This window comes from Micropterus dolomieu, linkage group LG15 (assembly GCF_021292245.1).
Source record: "Micropterus dolomieu isolate WLL.071019.BEF.003 ecotype Adirondacks linkage group LG15, ASM2129224v1, whole genome shotgun sequence".
Classification (NCBI taxonomy): Eukaryota; Metazoa; Chordata; class Actinopteri; order Centrarchiformes; family Centrarchidae; genus Micropterus; species Micropterus dolomieu.
In genome coordinates this window covers 8477822-8500228 of record NC_060164.1, presented here as the reverse complement: position 1 = coordinate 8500228, position 22407 = coordinate 8477822, and the positions used below count along the sequence as shown (strand labels likewise).

General features: G+C 40.2%; 1 protein-coding gene and 1 long non-coding RNA gene across 5 annotated transcripts in view; one reads left to right on the top strand and one right to left on the bottom strand.

Annotated features, from left to right (window-relative positions):
* arid4b (AT-rich interaction domain 4B) overlaps positions 1-22407 on the bottom strand; it is a 46852-nt gene that overhangs the window by 19634 nt on the left and 4811 nt on the right. For all 4 annotated transcript variants that reach the window (XM_046070168.1, XM_046070170.1, XM_046070171.1 and 1 more), the window contains exons 3-8: positions 10886-10996; positions 6128-6193; positions 5732-5822; positions 3480-3559; positions 2987-3078; positions 505-646 (exon numbers count right to left, since the gene is read on the bottom strand). In XM_046070168.1, the coding sequence (XP_045926124.1) occupies positions 505-646; positions 2987-3078; positions 3480-3559; positions 5732-5822; positions 6128-6193; positions 10886-10996 (582 nt within the window). The remainder of the gene's footprint in view (positions 1-504; positions 647-2986; positions 3079-3479; positions 3560-5731; positions 5823-6127; positions 6194-10885; positions 10997-22407) is intronic.
* LOC123983808 lies at positions 126-9780 on the top strand. Its single transcript, XR_006828294.1, has 3 exons — positions 126-700; positions 8690-8814; positions 9161-9780. It is a non-coding gene; the product is annotated as an uncharacterized LOC123983808 (long non-coding RNA).

Here is a 22407-nt window from a genome sequence, read left to right as displayed (position 1 = left end):
TGCTGACTACACAGTTAAAGGGACAGCATTCCCCACCCTCTCCCATTCTCCCAGTTCCACTTGTAACTCTTACATAAACAAACAACGCCTGTCACCATTACACTGTGCGCTTACGGTGGCTGAGAGTTAAGGGTGGGTGGAGAGAAATGGACTGGAAAAGACTGAAAACATCAAATCAGTGTTGCTGCTGCACTGCTGCACACACCAGGGAGAGCAAGTTGCATCTTTTTCCTCTAACATAAGTCGAGCTGTTGCTTTCTGAAATTCTTCAAATTACATAAGTCAGGCAGCTCCTGCTATGTTTTATTTATAGAAATCAGCTACTTAACAACATGCAAATCTAAGATTTCATAGTGGGTGATTTCTAACGCAATAACATAATCCTGTGTGTGCTGAGGTTACACAAGCAGGCGTTTAGAGGACATGGCTCAGTGCTGGGAGTGTACTAGAAGAGCAGCAGTGATGGAGCAGAGAGCAGGGAAGGAAGGGAGACTGTGAGCTCACCAGAGCAGGATACCACGTGGTCTTCTTTTTGTCCCCAGTGGCGACCCCCTCCACACAGACCACTTTGCCGAACAGATCCTCATTCTGACGCTGATCGCTCTCCTCTTCTTCACTGGAGGAGGAAGACAACTCTTCTTCTTGACTGTGGGGGGAAAACAGGATGGTTTACTCAACAGACTGCACTTTACAAAAAAAGGTATGGTGAGCATGTGGGTGCCCGTATATACTTTCTCTTATATCCATCACTTCTGGCAGATTCAGTTCAATTTATACACAACTTAGTCAGTGCAGTAGCCTCTGAAAGTTAAAATTACAGCTGAAACAAGTAAATTTTAAAAATGAATTAAGTCATCTTTCAAGCACAAATTCCATAGTTCCAGCTTCTCATTTGTAAGAGTTTGCTGCTTTTCTTTATCTTATGTGATTCAGAAGTCAATATTTTTAGGTTTTGCTCTGCTGGTCAGGCAAAACAATTTAAATTGTTGGTTGCAGCCCCTACTTAAAAAACTCCACTACATCAGAATAATGTATTGAACTGGGTGACTCAGTTCATAGTTTATCTCCATATTTTCTAAACTCTTTGCATGTCATCAAAATGTGTTCCCCAACAATGGGGACTGGTTATTGTCCCAAAACATAAATCATATTTAATACTGAATGTTTTGACTCAGACTGATTGAGAAAAGTGCCGTCAACTTATCACCATCGCCGTATAATACAAGAAAAACATCCTGTTTGCTCATAGTGCTGCAAATTTACTGGCAGTTCATTACATCCATGCTATATATAAATGTGTTAGGGAAAAAAATAGTACTACTGGCGCTGGTCTCTCTCAACACAGGCAGGCAGAGGACTTCTGCTAACCTGCCAATCTTTTCATTTGACTGCTGTTCAGCTAGAAAACATCAAAAAAGGCTCCAACTAACAATCCATAACACACTCCACAAACTTTCTAGTCTAATCATTATGTAGCACAATGCTCTGCTGATGAGCTCCCTCATTAGAATCAGTGTACCGACGAGTGTCGGTGTACAGTCTCTGCCGTCTGACCCCGGCCAGCAGACAGGCAGCCATGTCTTTGAGTGATCATGCAAGCAGCACCAGCAGGCAAACAGATCCTCCGTCCGCTTTTTATGCCTCCCTAGGCCTGCTCTCAGCACAACTCTATGCACACACACACACACACACACACACGCAGGCATGACTCAAGAGCAGTAAATCAGCCAGGCTGCTGCTACTACTACTACTACAACAACAACAACTATGCTGGGAATCAAAGCACACTAGCTACTCAATGAAGGAGAGACTGCAATTCATGTAGGAAGGAGTTTACTCCCCAAATAATGATTACTGCAGCAAGAAATGTTTTACCCTTACTTTAAAAAAGTAATTTAAAGGAACAGAAGGTTTGGTAAATACAGAGATGAGAAGATCAATACCACTCTTGTGTCTGTATGCTAAATATGAAGTTGGAGCCAGCAGCTGATTAGCTTAGCTTAGCAAAAAGATTGCAAACAGTCTTGACCTGGAAACCTCCCAGATATACAAATATGATATAATGTGTGTGAAATTGGTGAGATTTAGACGTGATGGTCAGCTGATATCTTTTACCTTTGGACGGAGCCATATTAACTGTTTCCACCAGTGGCAATGCTAAGCTAAGCCTGCTGTCTTTAGCTTCATATTTAGCGTACAGACAGGAGATCGGTATCAATCTTCTCATCTAACTGTTAGCAAGAAAGCAAATAAGTGCACATTGCAAAAATATTTAATTATAATATTAACAGAAGAAGAAATTACACGGCCTGTAAAAACAAGCATTGCAGCAGTTTTTCTTTTTCCAGTAATCTTTACTGTATTGTCAATCTACAAATTCAAGATAATTTTAGTGCACAGGAAGACCACATGTCCAGGGTGCTAATGTGCAGCTGGGACCCTTCCAAGTTAATATTGCATCAGTGTTTAGAGTAATATTGACTTTTCTCTGAGTGCCATTAGCAAGGGGGTGTCAAAAAATGAGATTATGTAACAGAGTGTCCTCTTTATAATATAGAGATACATTTATTTCCAGCAACAACAAAAAAGCCCTCAGCAGATTCATATTCCCTGATGAAAACTCTGCAGCCTCCCAGGAGAAGGCACATCAGAGCATAAAACACTATTTGAGTCAAAGGAGGGGGGAAAAACAGCATAATATTCAGCAGGACCACGCAGCACTCACTGCCTCTCCAGCATGTGTGATTAAGGAGCTGAAGGAGGCGAGTAGGCCCTCCTTTTCCAGGCCTCAGGGGTTGTTTATGAGGGGACGGAGGTGAGAGTAAATCTTTCATTTCAACTGCTCTCAGTGTACTTGGGGGAGCCTGTTGCTGATGACTGTGGATAGGTACAAAAAAACCCTCCCCGCCAGCATCACAGACCTCCAATATATCCAGTTTGATATGAGCCATGCAGGATGTACAGAGGTGCGGAGAACGATACTCACATTGGGTTTGATCGCCGGCCGCGGTTGCCCTTCTTGCCAATGACAGGTGTGCCGAAGTGCTCGGGGTTGGTGAGAGGGAGTCTGTCGAGTGTCTGCAGAGGAGACAAACAGCAATAGAGAGCCTCAGTGCCAGCTTCTCAGATAATGAATTGGAAGACTAAAGATTTATCTTCACTACCTGGTAGAAATTCTCTTCACTTCTTTCATCAGTTACAAATGGAGGGATTTACCCAGCACTACAGACACAGTTTATATTTGGCATCTTTGCATCAGTGTGTTTTCTGGAAATATTTCACAACTGAACATCTAAATGCCAATATGGGACCATTCATAAGCAGCGTTTTAATTTGAGTGAGCGGAGATGTGAGACTGTTGGTAACTAAATAAAATAACATTTAAGAAAAAGAAGTGAAAACTATAAAATTATGCTTCGTTTCCCTAGAAAGCTGAGAGATGAGGCTGGTACGAGACTGCAGGACAGCGCAATACTTGCCTCGCTCTCTGCAAAGTGACGCGCTCCTTTCAGGCAGAGAGAGGAACGCCTCAGGGTCTTCTCATCGCCATCGTCAAACACTGCAGAGATGACAGACAAAACTATTAGGCTGCTGTATGTAGGCCAGGAGTCCACCAACATACACAAACACACACTTAGGCACAAAAAAACTCACGTCTCAGATACAAAATGTCTGCTTGATTTGTGATATGTTAAACACAAATTATGCTCGTCTTTTAACACTTGGCTAGATCCTCCAGCAGGGAGTGACACAGTCGCTATGAGATCACAGCTTTATTAGAGCTTCAAGGAGGGGAGTAAATGGTAAAATAAAAAAGACGTGGGGAATGTGTATGGATGTACTGATTTTATTTATGTATTAACTAGGGGTGGGGTAAAAAAATCGATACAGCATAGTATCGTGATATTTGCCATGGCAATACTGTATCGATACACGGATGCCAAGTATCGATATTTTATTATATAAATTGCAGATGGGAGTTTTAACTTTTTGGTACTAGAATAATAAAATCTATTGCTTTTTTAGTCCACTAGAAAACTTAACAGGACCAAACAGAGAAATGTATCTTTTTAGATAAACAGATGTTGACAAAGTTTGACTTTAGGGACCTAATTGGAAGTTGGAAAATGGTAATAAATTGCACTATATCTGAATATATTTAAAATCGCAATAAAATCGAATCGCAACATAAATATTGTGATAATATCGTATCGTGGGGCCTCTGGTGATTCCTACCCCTAGTATTAACAGATAACAAATCTCTCCAATATTAAATAGACTAACTTTTACAATAAGCATCCAAATCAATTAACAGTAAATATAATCATATATATCATATTAAAGAACTCAAGGAACCTTTGTTTAACTTTCATTCGCCACATCGCTCCCAAACATAAACCCAGATGTGGAAATCCTTAAAGTCATTGCTCAAATGTACTTGGGAACAATGAGGAGGAAACAACTGAGGTATTTTTGAACAGTGTCTCGTGATTTTGTTTTCTCATCGAGAGATGTGCCAAGACGACGACTTTGAGATAAGGAAAACCCCCACGGGCAGGCTTAATCAACGAGCAGCTGCTGAGTGACTACAGATCTTAGCGGCTGTCTATACTTTGTGTACTTTGGATTAGCTAATCTAATATAATTAATATAATTATAAATTCAATATCTTTGGGTTTTGGATTGTTGATTTTTATTTAATTTTTTTTAAAGACGGCAGATTAATCAATGATACAAGTTGCCTTTCCTTGCAGCCCCACATGCATCATTTACCAGCACAGTTTATATTAGATTTATATTATATTTCAATGTTGACTCAGCATAATGTAGTTCAATAAGCCTCCAAAGCAACCAGAGACTAAAAATTGTTTTTAAAAAGCCAAAACACTTTTTGTTGTTTACCAAGACTGATGCATTATACTATTTTTTCTATATATATATATTTATTTATATTAACACTGCAATATAAAGTATGTGCAGTTTGACCCCACAATGGTCACACAAACTACTAGGGTTGGGCCGATAGACGATGCCATTGTCATCGGCGATGGCTCACACACACCTACACCTCAGGTCAACACCCTGGCTTGCCACGCCTCTCTCTGTCTCTCTCCCCCCGTCTGCTCCATTTTCTCTATCAGCAGTATGTTTAATAATGTCGCCTAAAAGACTGAGAACTGGTCTTATTTCCATATATTTCCACCTGCGATCCGTTATCAAGGCAGCAGGTGAGCCGCACGTCAGCTTATTAATGATGTAACCTTGAACAACTGAAACCAACATCTGCACTCTGTGTTCACTGTTACTTGTCCGTGCGTAAAATAAAGTAAGTTAATAGGCTACCAATTTTTTAAGTCTGTGCGAGAACACATACACGACCGCTGCCCCCCTGTCCATCCCGATGTTTCATTGTAGACTCCCAACCCAGCAAACTACAGTAGTGGTATAGACTGTAATAACCTGAGCATGAAAGACACATCAACTTTTCAGCATTCCTGCTGCACTGTGAGATATCACTCTAAAGATATAACTCTTTATCCTTTCTTAAACCACCTCGGTTGAAGGTGGTTCTTGCAACAACTTTAAATACCAATGGATACAAAAACAAGGGAAATTCAAACCCTGGAAACCCTCTGGAGTTTTCATTGCACACAAACTTGTTTTTTTAACTGTGGGGAGAGTCCACATCTTTGAGTGAGGAGGGAAAGCAGACAGCTTGCTATTGACTTACCAACAGTATATATACTAGCATCGGTCAGCTTGTTGATTGTGGCCTCCTGGTAAACTCCATCCTGATTCTTCACCTCTACAACAGCACCCACCTGTGGGACAGATGCGCGGCTGTTATTTGGCATTTTAATATGCTGCTAATGATAAATCTAATGATGCGTTGAAAAGTAATGAGACAACCATATTGCTGCTACAAGAATCATAATTGACTGAAATTTGATTACAAAGCAAATACTTCATTGACCAATTCTTTCTTTTGCTTTTTTTTTACTTTCACTATGGTCTTAAAGTCTAAGCCAAAAAAAGTGATTCAGTGTTAATTAAAGATAATTTTGGTGTTATTACAATGTTCCGGCTGACTGTGGGACATCAGTCTCCCCCGTCTTTCCTGCCTTACCTTTAGAGGCCCTTTGATGTTGTCATCATGAACCTCAGCCGTCGACAGATCTGGTTTAAAGGTCACCTGGGGAAGGGGGACAGGGAGGAGAATCAGTTATGGGGATAAACAAACAATTCCTCAAAGGCCTGACTGTGGCACATCAATCTTCCATTTCACAGAGGCGCATGTCCCTACCAACGCCGCTGGACTTTATAACTGCGTTAGACTGATAATAATGTACTCCATGCTTGGCAGAGAGGCAGGTTTGGTTTGAGAGAACATCCTAGTAAAGACTTCCTTGTGTCATTAGGCAAACAACCTACTATGTGTGTGAGCATAGACGTCGCTAGATCCTTTTTACTGGGGCACGTGCCCCTGTATCCATGTGCTGTGCCCCTGTAAGATTGTGAAGACCCCTTGGCGTCGTTTTTGGACGTGTAGGGCTCCGCAGTCAAGTTAGCAACATCTGCAATGTACAGTCAAGTTGGCAATAATATACATACAACGTCTGGTTTCACTTTGAAAATACTGGTTAATGTGAAAAGGCATGTAGTTAATGATATGAAACGTCGCAAAAAACGAGTCAATGTTTTAACGAGTGTTTACAACGTTGATGAGAGGACAAAGAGGGACTATCCTGGGCACAAGAAGAGAAAATAAGTCAAATAGAGTGACGTTCAGGAGCAGCAGTCAGGTAAACTTGTGTTCTCTCCTCTGAAAGTCTGATGTGAGCAGGTTCATGTGCGTCTGTCTGTCTGTCCCAGCTAAGCAGCGCAACTTGGTCCCTTTTTCTCTTGGTTGCTTGCCAGACTGAACAATATTAGAGTAAAATACAACTTTATTTATTACCTTTGATGAATGCAGACGGGCAACAATGTTTATAAACTGCAGCATGGAAATGATAACTACGTTGCACGTGAACATGCGCTCATACGTGCGTGCATGAAATGAAACTTGCGCATCCAGCTGAACAGTGCTACAGTCTGCAGCCGGACTTTATTGCATTCCAGCAGCAACATTAGTGGGACCAGACAGCATACAGATGTGATGGCACTCCTCATAGGCCCACATCATTTTAAAATAAGACCGTGATTATCTGTCTCTCAGTGAAGGTTTAGTTAGAACTCTGGACAACTGCAAGGTGGAAAGCAGTTGACTATTGAAATGTTGATTAGTGGGGCAGACGGGACAATATGGATGCACCTCTCTCAGTAAATAATAAACATCACTTATTCAGTCAAGTCATAGTATAAATTAGGGCTGGACAATAAAACAATAGCCTAAAAATAATTATCACAGTATAATTTTCCTCACTAACAATATAACAAATGTTCCTTTGAATCATGAACGAATTAGCACTTTCTTTTTCTATTTATTTTGTTGAAGAAAAAGGGACTGACAAAAGATTTAACATGTTCTGACCATAAAATAGTTTAAACTACAATTAACTATCTGGTTTCTTCAGCTTTCACTAAGGAGCAAAAATCAGCCGTTAAACTCGATAGAAATCATGATTTGATAATTATTGAAATCGAATGATATGAAATTTTTTATCATGATAACATTTTTGGCCATATCGCACAGGTCAAATCCCTTTCTAACATGACCAATATTAATTAATGGGCTAAGCAAGGGAAGCTGGGAAGGCACATACTAACACATTTCATACACTTCAATCAAAAATAAATCAAAAATTTACATGAGGGATGTGGGGGCCTGTGCCCCAGTAGACCTTTATGACTAGCAACACCCCTGTGTGTGACTATTTAATACTATAGCTCATTTCTGCTTTCGCTGAGCGACTGACCCCGAACTGGCAACTGCATCGCATCTGTTGGCGCCAACTGTGATGGATTTCTGTGAATGTAAGGGCTACACTAACTGAACCATCCACCCACCCCCACCCCCACCCCCACCCCCTCTGCATTTGCAGCCTCTCCTAAGTGAGCCACAGTAGATAATAATCTGATCACACTGTGGTAATCTTACATGGGCATGGTGACCTGGCAACACTGAGTGACAGAAAAGGCCACAAGTCAGGCAGGCAGGCACACACACACACATTTTCCAAGGAGCACATGTGAAAGGTGTCTAAGCAGCCAGTTTAGTATTACAAATGCCCCTCCCTTGTTTACATATCAAAATGCTCATGTGCTTTCTTCTCTGTTTCCTGAGGGAAATCAAAGTCTTCTTTGAGAACATGTGCTAAAAAAATAGTAAAATAATTATAATGGAAAACAGGCTCCTGTTTTATTGACTGTAATAGTTTAGAATCAAACAGCATACAAGGGCAGAACAATATGTTAAGCACAGTCTCAGAAAACAAGGTAACAAATTCAGACAATGCTGTCTCTAGTCAGTTTCAAATATAACAGCAGAAACAAATCAGGCAATCAAAGTCTCGCTGTGAAGGCAGGATTAAGACAATGAACGAAACAAAAGCATAATGCAATATTGTCAGGTCGTAAAAGAAGACAGAAGAGGAAAGGAATCAAAATCTTCCCGAGGCAGCATTTCATCAGCTATGGAGATAATAACATTCCTGCCTGGTGGAATAAAGGAATCCCTCTCTCTTCACAGGTGCTCAGACAGAGGGAGGAGGGTGGCTCTCACTGTCCAAAGCCTCAGCTAGAGAGCGTCAATAACACCCGACCATCCTGACAACCTCCTAACTGTGAGCTTGGTTCCTGCACGGTTCAACTGAGGTCTGTAACACAAACTCTACAACCACTTAGAGGAAGATATAAAACTATAATTCTATTAAAATAGAGACTCAGTCCAGAAAATGTATGTGATGCTAATGTTTATCTGGAGCCGACAGCCCATTATATTAAAAGATTATTTCTTCCAATGAGCCTGAAAATGTTAGTTAGCTACAGGATGTTTCTGTTCATCATCCATCTCTCCTTTCTGCTCCTGTCTCTTCACATTATCAAAGCCTTCTGCTTTCCTGATTTTACAGGTTGTCTACCTTATTGTTATTTTAAAGAGGTGGTATTATGCTTTTTACTTCTCCTTTATTGAGTTATATCTTTTTTGTGCATGTTACAGGTTTGCAAAGTGAAAAAGCCCAAAGTCCAGCCCAAAGGGAGTTCCCATCTCCCACAGAAAACTGTGCTCTGAACTGGCCGACTTGCTGGAAGACATCATTCTTCTTGTTTTCCAGCTGGAAAATCTTTGCTCTTTAGACAGCTCAGTGCTGAAGAAATTTGGGAGCCAAAGGCTGGGTCTCACCGTTATATATTTGGGCTACTGTAGAAACATGGCGGCGCAACATGGCGACGTCCATGTACAGGGACCTGCCGTGTATTTAGATAGACATGGCTCATTCTAAGGTAATAAAAACATAATGGTTTATTATTTAAGGTCTTTATACACCACTGAAAACATAGTTATGTATATTACACACTGAACCTTTGGGAGAGTCTTTTATTTGCATTCTGCTGTGAAATCTATCAGAGGAACTAGAAGAAGATGTACTATGAACACGTTGACTCTGTAACACAGCGCTCATTTTCTGACACAGTGCTTGTTACTGTGCCATAGGGTTAGTCCTGACTAATCACATGTGTGCTGTACATGTCACAGTGAGTGATACTGACATGGTGCTAATTGACTTTTTGAAGGTCTTCTAGTACCGATCATCATCATGAATAAAAATGTCACACAGATCTTTCACTGGGTTTTAAAGATCACTCACAAGACACCAGCGCCATATGCTGCAACCATCGACTTTGTTAAACAAGCAGAAAGAGATTAATGAACCAAAGAGCTGAAGAGGAATTCATTACAGTGGAATATTCAGACTCACAACAACTACTGAATAATTGCCATGTTTCAACGTTTGTGTAACAGAGCTCATATTCACATTGCAGCCACCCAAAAACAAACCCCACACTTACACCAATTAGTATGCAAATTATTTTATCAGCTCTAGACTGTCCTATTAGCTTAGTTTTACCCCACAATATTTAAACTAAGAATAGCACACAATCTAATTTGTCACATTGTTTGTGCCTGTCCATGAGACAAAAAGGCACGTCATTTGATGATTTCAGCTGGTGTGCTAGAATGGCAGAACATCGCTGCTCTTTTGTCTCTACCGGGGGAACTACAGTGCATTGACACAGTGAAAAAGCCAGCATCCAATCTTTGTTCCTCCCACACACTCTAGCAGAACGAGAGACAAGCGATCTGTCTCTATTGTATTATCCAGATGCTCCAGCCCCACTGGGAAATGAGATACTGTATTATGTGCATCATGCAATGCCTTCATCAGCAAGGCATAATACCAATGGGGAAATGGTAGCCGCGCACCAATGTGGAAGCTGTGGAGGAGAGGGACGCCCGAGGACGTGACGGGTACCTGGTGGGCTAAGCCAGGCCCTGCATCTGGGACCCTGATCAGCATTTCAACTGTCTGAGCAGTACTAGCAACCTAAACCAGATGGTAGAGCATGTGAGCAACACAGCAGGATTTTTGGCAACATCAGACAAGAAAAGAATTTAAATACACTTCCTGAGAATCAATCAAATAGGATTACCCTGTAAGCATCCCAACAACCCGGTCTCTAAAGGAACGTCTTTTAAATGTGGCCATCGCCAATCTAACTGCTGAGATGTACACTAAAGCTGAGCTGTGTGATCTCGATTGTAGCCCCTTCACACAAAGACCCCACAAAGAGCCCGTAGCCCTGCTGCACTCCACTTCACACACAAAACAGACGATACATTTGAAGAAATTTTGGATCATGAGCACTTTGAAATGTGACTTACCTTGGCCTTGACTAGCCTCTTGGCAGTCTTAATCTTGGCCTCACAGAAAGCCCCTCGGTACTTGGCACTCACATCTGTCCCTACTGTCAAGTAGGGGGGCTCCTCCAGAGTCTGAGGGAATAAAGAAAAAACAAGAAACCAGTGAATTCAAAAGTTTTTTTTTTTTTTTTATATATAAAGCTCTCAACTTACACAGGTGTATTCTCACAGCTAAGGCAGGAGGACACGCATACAAGCTTCACTTAGGCCAGCTACGCAAAAACCACCCGGCTCAGTGTTTCACCCATGAAAAACAGATACCATCTGCTCTGCGTATTGGAAAACAAGCCTCTGAGGGAGCAAACAAAAAGGCCACTTCACTCCTGCTTTGATGACTATAAAGAAGAAGCTATCCGGAACACATAACACCATCTTGTGTTATAATTGGATGTTTATCAACCCCCTAAGAACAGATTTACAGAGGATAGAGTACACAGGGAAAACAGGCTTTCTATGTGTGGATGAGGGCAGGCAATGTTTGCAGTTCATGTAGTGTAGAGATGAATTTACTAAGAGAGTTTCACCAAGGCTTGAGAAAAGGCCTAACCCAGCAGAGGCATATTTAGGCATCTTCCTAGATTAAGATCCGAAGTGGGCTACACTTGCTACTGCCAGAAACCATCACGACCAATTGCAACATGTCATTTCCTGAGGAAAACATCAGCTCCTTCTGTGCAAAAGTACAAATGTAGCAGTTTCACAATTTTAGCAGTGAACTGAACAAGAAACATGACAGAGTGACTGAATGAAGTGTGTGAAAATGAATGAAAGAACAATTTCCCATCAAGTTAGCTAACAAAAATCACTACCGAAAGATGGCTCTGTTCATATCGCATTTCCCCAAACAAGTTATGCATATTACATTTCACACTACATGTTGGTTACTTGTAAGACTCAATGAGATATATCAACTCTCCATTTTTTTGTCTTTCATTTTAGTTTTATAACTACACTTTAAGATATACAAACCAAACAAAGTTCATAACAACTGTTTGTTGTTCCCACGAGGAGGGCAAAGAGTTCACAGGTTGCTGTTTCAACTAAAAACTACGCCGGCGGTGTAGGAACTAATCACTGAAACCAGCTGCTCTAGGCCTCAGTGGCACATACTTGTGCCATGACTGAACAGCATTTAGAACTGAAATGGTGAAAGTTCACATCTGTTCATTTGAGACCTTTGACAAGTTTTAACTGTTTACAGATTAACATTTATTTGCGGATCAAACTGATCTGCTCCTATGGAGGCCTTGTGTAACTGGTTTTATAAACTTTATAAATCCTGATACAGGTCAGATCCTTTGAGCCCCACTGGGCTCTGGGTACACCAGCTGCAAAAAAGCCCGGGGCAAGTAAAAGGCTCACACACACACACACACACACACACACACAAGTCAGCCGACAGCACAGCTGGAAACTACTCAACTACGCTTGTTACTGTAAGTGCAATAAAACATTTGCGAGTAAAAAGCCAATACTTTATCAATACACCTGTTTAACAAGCATAAACTTGTAAAAAACAATATTTTAATCTGCTCTGTATGCAGACTCTCATCCTCCATGTTCTACATAAGCACAGCGTGCTAGCTCAGCTAATTTTGACCAAAACGCTCAAACAAAAGCTAACCCTTGCCACGTAAGTTAAAATTAGTCAAATTCTTATAAAAACTTGCTGGCTGTTTACAAACCAGCCGCTCCTCTCTCTATGCCAGCGGTACCTGCAGGCAGTGACTCACAGCAGCAGAGGGGAGGCGGAGGACGAAGAAGGAAGGAAGGACTGATACTGACAGAAGTCTGTCTGTCTTCATCCTTTTTAAACATCCTCAGTATTTTTATGTGCCCACTATTTATTTTCAATTTCCAGTGAGATATTGTTGAGTTTATTTAGTGACTTTGCTGTTGTAAACTTTACTGTTGCTGCTCTAGAAACAATTTTTAGTAATATTTAAAATATTAATTTCTAATCCTGTTATGACTTTATTCTTTTTTTTTAAATAATATATTTTTTAAAAAGCTATTATTTAGTAATGAAAAAGAACCGATAAGAGCAGCGATAGGAGTAGTAGTCTCAATAAAATCCTAATGATACCCATCATAACAATATCATTTATCACTCACAGTTAAGAGTGCATATGTGCGCAGAAGGAGGGGTTGTCATTCCATTTTCAGCAAGAATGTTTGTCACTTCGCATCTGTGACACATTGTGTCCTTGTTCTGATTACTTTACTTTATTATTTATAAAGATTAAACATGACAATTGACTTTAGTCTTGATGTTATTTGATACATAGTGTAACAATAAGGACATTAACGGTATTGGATTTATTTATGTAGGTCTTTATCAGCAGTAGCTGTATAATATAAATATTCAATCAGGATCAGATATTCAACATTAAATGATTCTGATCCATATCTGGGTAACATGAACATGACCAGGACATTCTTAATCTGTCATCACCGAACTGCTGCTAACACTAGGTGAAATGAATCGCACACACATGAGCAAAAGGTTACCTTTCCTGATAAAGTGGAGCAACAGGTGAAGCACCAATATGATTAATCCAAATAAACATAAGGGTTTTAAATCCCTGATTACTTTATTTGCCACCTGAGGCTACATTATCTTATCTGACAGACAACCAAAACATGTAGCAATGTCGGGCCACACACTCAAACCACAAAACCCCAAACATAATTTTATTAATGAGACATTAACAGAGGTGAAGAATATCTGGATAGCAAATACTTCCTTTCTATTAATCAGACAGATCTTACATTAACTCTCAGCCAAGTTATCGTGCAGAGCAACTTCAATTTGGCTGTCATGCAAATAGAACGCCCTATCAAAGGCAGAAGTAGATGCAGTACTCTATACTAAAAATAAAAATGATTTGTAACAATTCAGTTCAGCTTTGTGAAAAATAATTGTTAGGTTGCTCTGTTCACTTAAAAGTAGTGTTTCACACAGTTTTTATTAATCCTGTACAGTGAGGCTGAAGTCTGGCTGATGTGGTTCTCTCTGTGCACAGCGGTTAAAAATAATTGAGACTTTTATATTTATAATACATCACTGCAAAGAAAAATTATAATAAATGAAACATTTATCATCCTTCGAAAAAAAGCTCAAACTGGCTGTAAGTAGAAAAAAGGACAGAAACATGTTTGTTAACAGATGGACAAATTGCATCTTCTGTGTGAAGCAGGCCACGACGAGCCTGTCACAGCCAAGCTGGGACAAGTTGCCTCTTCTCCAGTGTGTCTGAGATTCTGACAGATGGGTTTCAGGGGCAGAGTCCAGTGCACTTCAGCCTCCCCACCTCTCAGATAAACACCTCATTAGTCTTTAGTGCAGCCTGGCCTCAGCACCAGCTGCCCTTGCCAGCACCAGGTTTACATGACACAGAAGCCACTTCCACTGGCTAACCAGTTCTCTTGTCAGTCATGGCTGCAACACAAAGCTGAGCTGCTACTGCGTATACCACTGTTCAAGCTCCTCTGTCATACTAACACTCGTCTCCTTTAATTTCCCCAGCTCTAAGCCTCTTCCTTTCTTCTTGTTTTTAGGGAGGAAGAGTCATACTACTGAGTCAGAGAGGGCAGCTTGGGTTATCTCGACAGCTATGGCTGCCAAACCTCCCCAACTTAACACGGCAGGGGCGATCCCACTTTAGTGAGGCCAGGGTTTACACTTGTCATGCTCACGTGTCAACACAAATAGAGGACACACTGTTGTTTCCAATGATAAAGTCCTACCTCCCTGCATTCAGCTAAAACTATGAAAGAAATGTCCATTGCTTGGATTAGATTGCCATTTTGCCTACAGCTGTCTGAAGAAAAACACAGGCTCCTTGTTTTTATTTCCATTGCTCCTGCCAGTGCTGAATGACTGAATGTTTTCAGAAGATCAACCAATCAGGTGACTAAACTCAGAGAAGCAAATTCCCTGCGCCTTCGGGAGGTGTAACATCGTCTCACCAACTTAAAGAGAGCTAAAACGCAGCGCACCTCACAAGTGCAGCTTTCGCCCTGAGACTCTGTCATAAAAAGAGCAGAGCAGTATTTATCATGAGCCTCAAGCACCACTTCAGCTTCTGCATGCAAAACCCAACGTAATGGTAATAGCGGTGGTACAATCTGGACCAGCTCTCTGGCTATTCACCTAGTGCCACTGATGTGGAAAATACTCTCCAGGCACAAGAGCTTGATTAAACACATACAAATGTGAGTTGGCATGAGGTGACAGAACACACATGTGGTTGGCATGGATAGAAACAAACCAAGAAACGGACTTTGCTTAAATACATCACATCTGAGAGGAGACAAAAAAATATACAGGTAGGCACATACAGGTAGTATTTATAAGGATGATCTACTTATGAGTCAGACATGCACAGATAGATATTAGATAACAACTTCAATTTATTCAGATTTTTTTTCCTTCACAAAGAAATCATCCAAAACTAATTCTAGAGGTGATGGTGTACCAGTGTTGATGGCTATAAAGTAGACTACTTCTGTTGAAGCATACAGACAATTTAAACAGAGTACTAGCACCTCACTGATTACAAGTGATCCAAAGCCTACTCAGTATTAAAGCCTTTCTAGTCAGGGAGCACAACAGGCAATGGTGCGACATTAAGTCAGAGCTTTGAAATCATTCCAGCTTTACCAAAACAAAATATACTAGAGTGACACTGGCAACAGCAGAATGAGATCAGTTTCTGCTCAATAAAGACTCTCAGGTCATGAAAAATTGAACAGCCAGCTCCACAGAGCGCCAGTTGAAAATAAGCCGCTGCTTATAGTGCATTTCTTGGACAGCCTGAGTGACTGTAGCATTTTCATTCTACAACTCAGTAAAAAAAAAAAAAACACTTCCTGGCAGCTATCAAAAGGTAAAAGCTAAAGACAAAAAAAAACTGATTGCACAGTTGTGGGTGATGCATGTAAACTGTGGATTATAATTCACTATGGTGCATGGACTCACTTTATATCAGTCATCAGGGAGGGGCTCAATGAATCCCTGATCAGCTGCTGTCCCGTGGAAGCATGCAGACACATTGCTGATGCATTATTCCATATTCTTCCTGCCTCTCATTCACTACCATTAAAGCCAATAAAGGGACAGTCACATTTAAGAATATGTGCCAGATTCACAAGTCACAGTTCACCTCTGCTGAACCTTTAACTACGAATTTGTCGGATCAGCTAATAGTAACACAGTTGTCATGATGAGCCTCGTGTTTGGAGATGGGTTAGTGGAGGAGCCTAATATTCTAGCCCCATTTTGTCCACTATCATAGACTATTTATAGCCTATGATTGCTCAGATGATTATTCCCAGATTATCTACATCACATTCATTATCTCTGCACAGTGTAAGCCTGGAGGGAATCATGCGTTTGGTCATGTGTGTGCATATCTGTCCGCAACTCAACTCACATACTACAGGACCATTCAGCCTGATATTTGACTGTACGCTCAAGGACCTCTCGTGATTGGGGATTACGGTAGTAATCTTTGTTCATTACGTCATGGTGATGTCAACTACTCCACTCAAATTATTACAAAAACTCGGGGCAAATCCATTTACCCCGACTTTATGAAGAGGCAGCTGTCAGTGGCAGCACCAATGGAAGCACATATTGTAAATGGTAAAACATCAACTAAAAGTCAATATAAAGTATATTTGCCTGTATTTCATTAAAATAATACATACTATCATAAGGTAAACCTGTTCTGTATGTAAAGTGATTTCAATTTATGTCACCAATATTATTAGCTAACTGGTTACAGTAAACAATCTCTGAAACTCATCCTCTTTTTTTTTTTTTAAGGAAAACATTAAAAATGCCAAAACAAAGTGTTACGTTTTTCTGCCCATTTCCCATCATCACTCATCCACCAATTAACAAATAATTGTTTGTTTACAATTAAGAAATTGTAAAGAATAATGTCCACTTTAGATCAAAGGTTGAGTTTGTGTCTGTTCACGGTTCACTTCACTCTTGCATTCTTAATTTGTAAGATTAAAATTAGGTCACTACATGTCCAACTGCCTAGGATTTAATCTAGATTGTGTGCCTCTTAAAGCTAAAATGACCCACGTTATTGTTAGGATGGATAGGTCACTATTGTATTTTGGTATGTTTCAAGTTACACAACATGATGTTAGGAACATAAACTGGTTCATATTCAGCTGCTGTGCCTCATCTGGTGGTGGAAACAGGATGACGTAACATTTAAATGCATAAGTCAAATCAAGTGTACTAGATTTCAGTGTAACAGTTATTTTCATTCTGAGAATTACAGTGTATTGATGTCTGTATAAGCATACCATTCAGGCGCTAAGCAGCATTACTGAAATATTATAAACAATAGTTTTTGACCCATTATATTGTGCTATAATGAATAGGCTTGTAGGCCGAACAAAGGAACATACAAGAGGCACGCAGGAAAGAATTAAGCTCCCTCCCAGCCAAGCTCACTCGTACAATAATCCTGCTGTGAATCACCTCTTTGTCCAGACCAGAGTCACCACAATTCCAGTGACTGGTGCTTCAGCAGGAGTTGCCTTAGCAATGCCATGGCAGCTTTAAACTAGAAACACAGAACAACCTTAATACCTTTTGTGTATACACTTATTCTCCACAATTTAGAGCAGTCCAGCAAATCCACTCCTGCGGTTTCACTAACAATTCAAACCAAGGACACGACTTTAAACAAATTATTTTAATTTAGAAAAATTATAACAGTTTTAGACAAGTTCCAATAAATCACTGATAATTATACTGTTGAAGAAAACTATTTCCTAACCACAAACACATGGACTCGAAAGTATGGACAACTATTGTTAAAGAGGTCACATTATGATTTTTGGCTTTTTCCCTCTCCTTTATTGAGTTTATATCTTTTTTGTGCATGCAATAGGTTTGCAAAGTGAAAAAGCCCAAAGTCCACCTCAAAGGGAGTTTCCATTTCTCACAGAAAACGCTGCTCTGAACTGCCTTTTCTTCCGCTTTCTTGTGATATCACAAGAAAACATGCATCATAATGCTTGCCTGGCGTCCAGTCAGATACACCCTCAAAAACACCGGAGAAAAACACTCTGAGCTGTAGCACACAGTGACAAGACGTCTGCCTGCTGCCTCTCCTCTCCCTTTGAAACACTAGCTACCCTCCAGGCAGTCAAAGGTCATATAGTTGTTACTGTGATGCAGAGACAGAGCTCAGTTAAAACTTTACGGATGGAAGATACATCTGTTACAGATTAATAACACCACTCTGAAACTCTTGCTCCAGTCTATATTGCTAAGCTGGTATAGGGAACATGTACAGCTGAACTGAAGCTGTGTTTACCAGCTTTTCAGGACCCGCCTTACTGTGCTTCTGATTGGATAGAAGTCCTTAACTAGGTACTGCGCATGTGCAACTCCCAACAAAGATCTTGTAGTGAGATGCATCACTTCATAGCTAAAATGGAGCATTCAACACACAGGGTGAAAAGAGGAGCTGCAGCAATGTGCAGTATGACAAAAAATATGTATAAAAAAAAATAGAAACCATATAAACCTGTTCTGATACAACCCCTAAATAAAATTATGAACCTGAAAATGAGCATAATATGCCCACTTAAAGAATGTGTGATGTTATCCAACACCCACACAACACAGACAATTGCATTAATCAGGCAAATCTTAAATGATCATGCTTACAAACTCATAGATCAGACTATATAGTTTACTCTAGGGCTGTAACTACTTACTATTTTCATTGTCAATTAATCAATTAGCTGTTATCAAAAAATCCAAGATGACACCATCAAATATCTTGTATTGGCTACAACCCAAAGATATCCAGTTTACTGTCAAACAGGAGTAAAGAAATGAGAAAATATTTACATTTAAGAAGCTGGAATCAGAAAAAAAATTTTCCCCCTCCCCTTAAAAATTACTCAAACCGATTATCAAATAGATTATCAAAAAAGCGAATAATTTAGTTAGTTAGTTGACAACTTATCAGTTAATCGTTGCAGCTCTACTTTACTCACCTGAGCAACATTTATTCCAACCAAGTCCTTGGTTCCCAGGCAGGCACACATTCAACTAACAGCAGCCTCCTGCACCTGACCTGCTGAGGGTCTCTTCGCAAATGCTCTACTATGTACCATATTACTACAGCACCACATGCTGTTAACTCGTCTAAATGCAGGAATAACAACTCAACACATTTCACTCCCACAGCACTGCAATTATCCTACAGACAGCTTCGATCAAAAACTGTCTGAACAGTTCGGGTTTTGCCACAATGGAACAACTCTGGACTGCTGTTTACAGTTAAAGGAGTAATCCAGCACTTTAGAATTGCACATCCATAAAGCTGGGGGAATCGCAGCTTAAAACCCAACGGTCATAATTGAAGCAGCAGAGGCTTCATGTCCCATAAAGCATATTTAATGAAACCTCCTGGCCTCCTCCTAAATGCCCACTTCTTACAAACCCCACACCACCAGTTTGCAATGCAATCTTTATGTCAAAAAGCCTAAATATTAAGCCCAAACTGAGGTAACAACCGGTGACATCATCTGGGTTAGTTTTACTCCAGAGCCACAGAAGACATCATGCAACATTTTTTATAGGCAGAGTAATAAGCCTCATGATAAGCAAACTAAACTTCATGTGTAAAATAGATGGAGCGGCCCTTTAACTATGTTACTTCATAGTCACACTGTAAAAATTTAATTAGAAGCCCTCAATTTAAAGTCCCAATTAGACACCTGTCCCCTTTTACAGGTTGTGTGTAGCTACACGTTCTAACAAATTAACGTAATTAGATGCCAGGTCTGGTTTTTAATCAAAGTTCTTTGGATGTATAAAACCTCTTAAAGCCAGCTGGGCCACTTGAACAAGATCTAAGCTGCTTAGATCGCACATACAAATAAATGTCTATATGGACATGCTACACATTGTTAGATCAAAATAATGAATCCAAGTTGAAATAACTACAATAACCTTTAGCATTCATCCTTTCTAAGGTAGGCTACCGCTACTGATATAGGGCTTTCTTTCGCTCTCTCTCTCTCTCTCTCTCTCTCTGTGTGTGCCTGAGGTTGGCCTAGATGCGCTGTCTCTTTTAAACAAGTAATATTCATACTGGTTTAAATTTGTGGTCGACCAATATGGGGTTTTCAATGGCTGATGCCCATATTTGGAGAGCAGGGCGGCCGATGGCTGATATATGATACCGATGTCAAAACAAAGAAAATGTTTAATTCCATTATTCCATGCAGAGTACAATATAATATACATGGTTAATTTTCCCAATAACTTGCTGTTTTAGAAGGAATTTTAGTAATGAATGACAGAAAAATACATTGGGTTACACCAGTGGTTCTCAACCCTTTTTGGGCCAGCACTCCCCTATCCATTATCCAGGTCCCTCACCGCCCTTCCCATCAAAAAAAGATGTTGGCCATTTGCCCTAAATATTGTTGATTATTATTATTATTATTGTTTGTTGTTACTATTATTATTTTAAAAAAACACAAAAAAGCACATAATTGAATGGCAAACTACAGATTTAGTACTTTCCCAGGAAAGAAGAAAGGTATGTAAATAGCAATTATATTTAATCTAAAATTAACTGTCCTCCCAGAAAATGTGTGTGAACCCAGAGACTGTTTTCTTGGAAGTGGTCTGGGGAGAAGAATTTGAGCATTAAAGACTTAATTTCCTGCATTCTGGTGAAAATGTCTGCACCAATCTGGTGGAGATGTTTTTATTTATATTAAAGGAAACACAAAATTCAGGTGGCAGGTGACAATTAAAAAAATATAAATATAATAGAATATAATGAATGCAGTGAGGCTCTCGGGCATTCTTATTTGATTTTAAAATGTTTCTCCTGTAGATCAACTTATTTAATATCATCCCTGCTGAGTCAACATACATGATTTAGTCTTCCTTCGTCTTCTGTCTCTTTTGTTTGGGGAAATAACCTCTTTAAATGTGATTGTGGCACCTTTTTACCAAATGAAACTAACCGACAACACCTGTGATCAGACAGAAACCTCACCACAAATTCACACAAATTAAGCAGCTATGATAAAGTGCAGCTGACAGTCCCAAACAGAGCTAGGCTGCGCCTCAGTTTTTGAGGTTTCATTTTTATAGACTATTAAAACTCTACAAGTCACATTACTGCTTAGGAACAAACTCACAGGGTTGAAGTTGGGTCCACTTTACGGCACTCGCTGGTGTCGCATCAGGTGCTGGGCGCTGGACGAAGTTGCTTTCAGGGGAAGTCCGACAGCGGAATATCCCTCTTATAAATGTGTAACCACTGCGATAACAAGGCATTCATGGTGTATTTTTAAGATAAATTAAAGCTTTACCACGGTAAAACAAGAAACAAGAAACAGGGCGTACATTTTCCATAGTTTACATAGTACAGTTTACAGATCATCCTCTGACTTCCCATGTCCATGAAGGCAGCACGGAGCTGCGCCACAAGGAGCTGACAGAAACATTGAAGAGATGAAGAGTTACGATACACACCGTCTCGCAAGTCGCACTGGACTAAATTGGCAGGTTTTAATGTTGCACACCACAGTTTTTCCCCCAAATAGTTGAAAGTTTAAACTCTTATTGCTGTGAATATTTTGTGTAAACTCGCCTGAACAAACGCCTCCCTTTCCAAAATATTGCTTCCAGCACCCCCTTCATCTTCTGAACGCCCCCTGGGCAGCGGTGCCGCCCCCGTTGAGAAACACTTGGTTATGCTGTAGATTTCAGAACATGACTGGTGTTTAAGCGAGAGTGGGGCACAGTTTGTCAGAAGTGACTACCAAACAGGCATGTTCCCTTACATCAGAAGCACATGATTTGTAGACCAGGGCTTCTCTAGCACCACAATGCTTCATTCATAATGGTATGTTGCGACACATTTTAACTTTATCTTTTTTTTTTTGTGACTTATATTTTTTATTTTATTTTCAATACAAATAAAAACGACTTCCAACCGGGAAAAAAACAAAAGAAAACAAAAACGGGGGACCCAAGGCAACAATGGTGTACCTCAAATAAGAATTCAGCTTAGAATTTTGTCCATTGTCTACTGACTGTACCATTGTCATATGGGGAGTCACGATAATAGTAGAATAGTGGAATAATCCATCCATCCATCCATCCATTGTCAACCGCTTATCCTGCATACAGGGTCATGGGGGGCTGGAGCCAATCCCAGCTGACATCGGGTGAAAGGCGGGGTACACACTGGACAGGTCGTCAGTCCATCGCAGGACAGTGGAATCAAATTACATTTTAACTTTATCAGAAAAGTGTAGCTCCTACAATTTGGTTTTTGCAGTGTCGATAATATTTGGATTAATTGTTCAACCCTACGTTTATGGCAAGTCAATGTTTTGGTTGTTTTAGTGTAAGGTAAAGTTCTGGGGATTCTTTAGAAGTACCACTGTCTTAGCACATA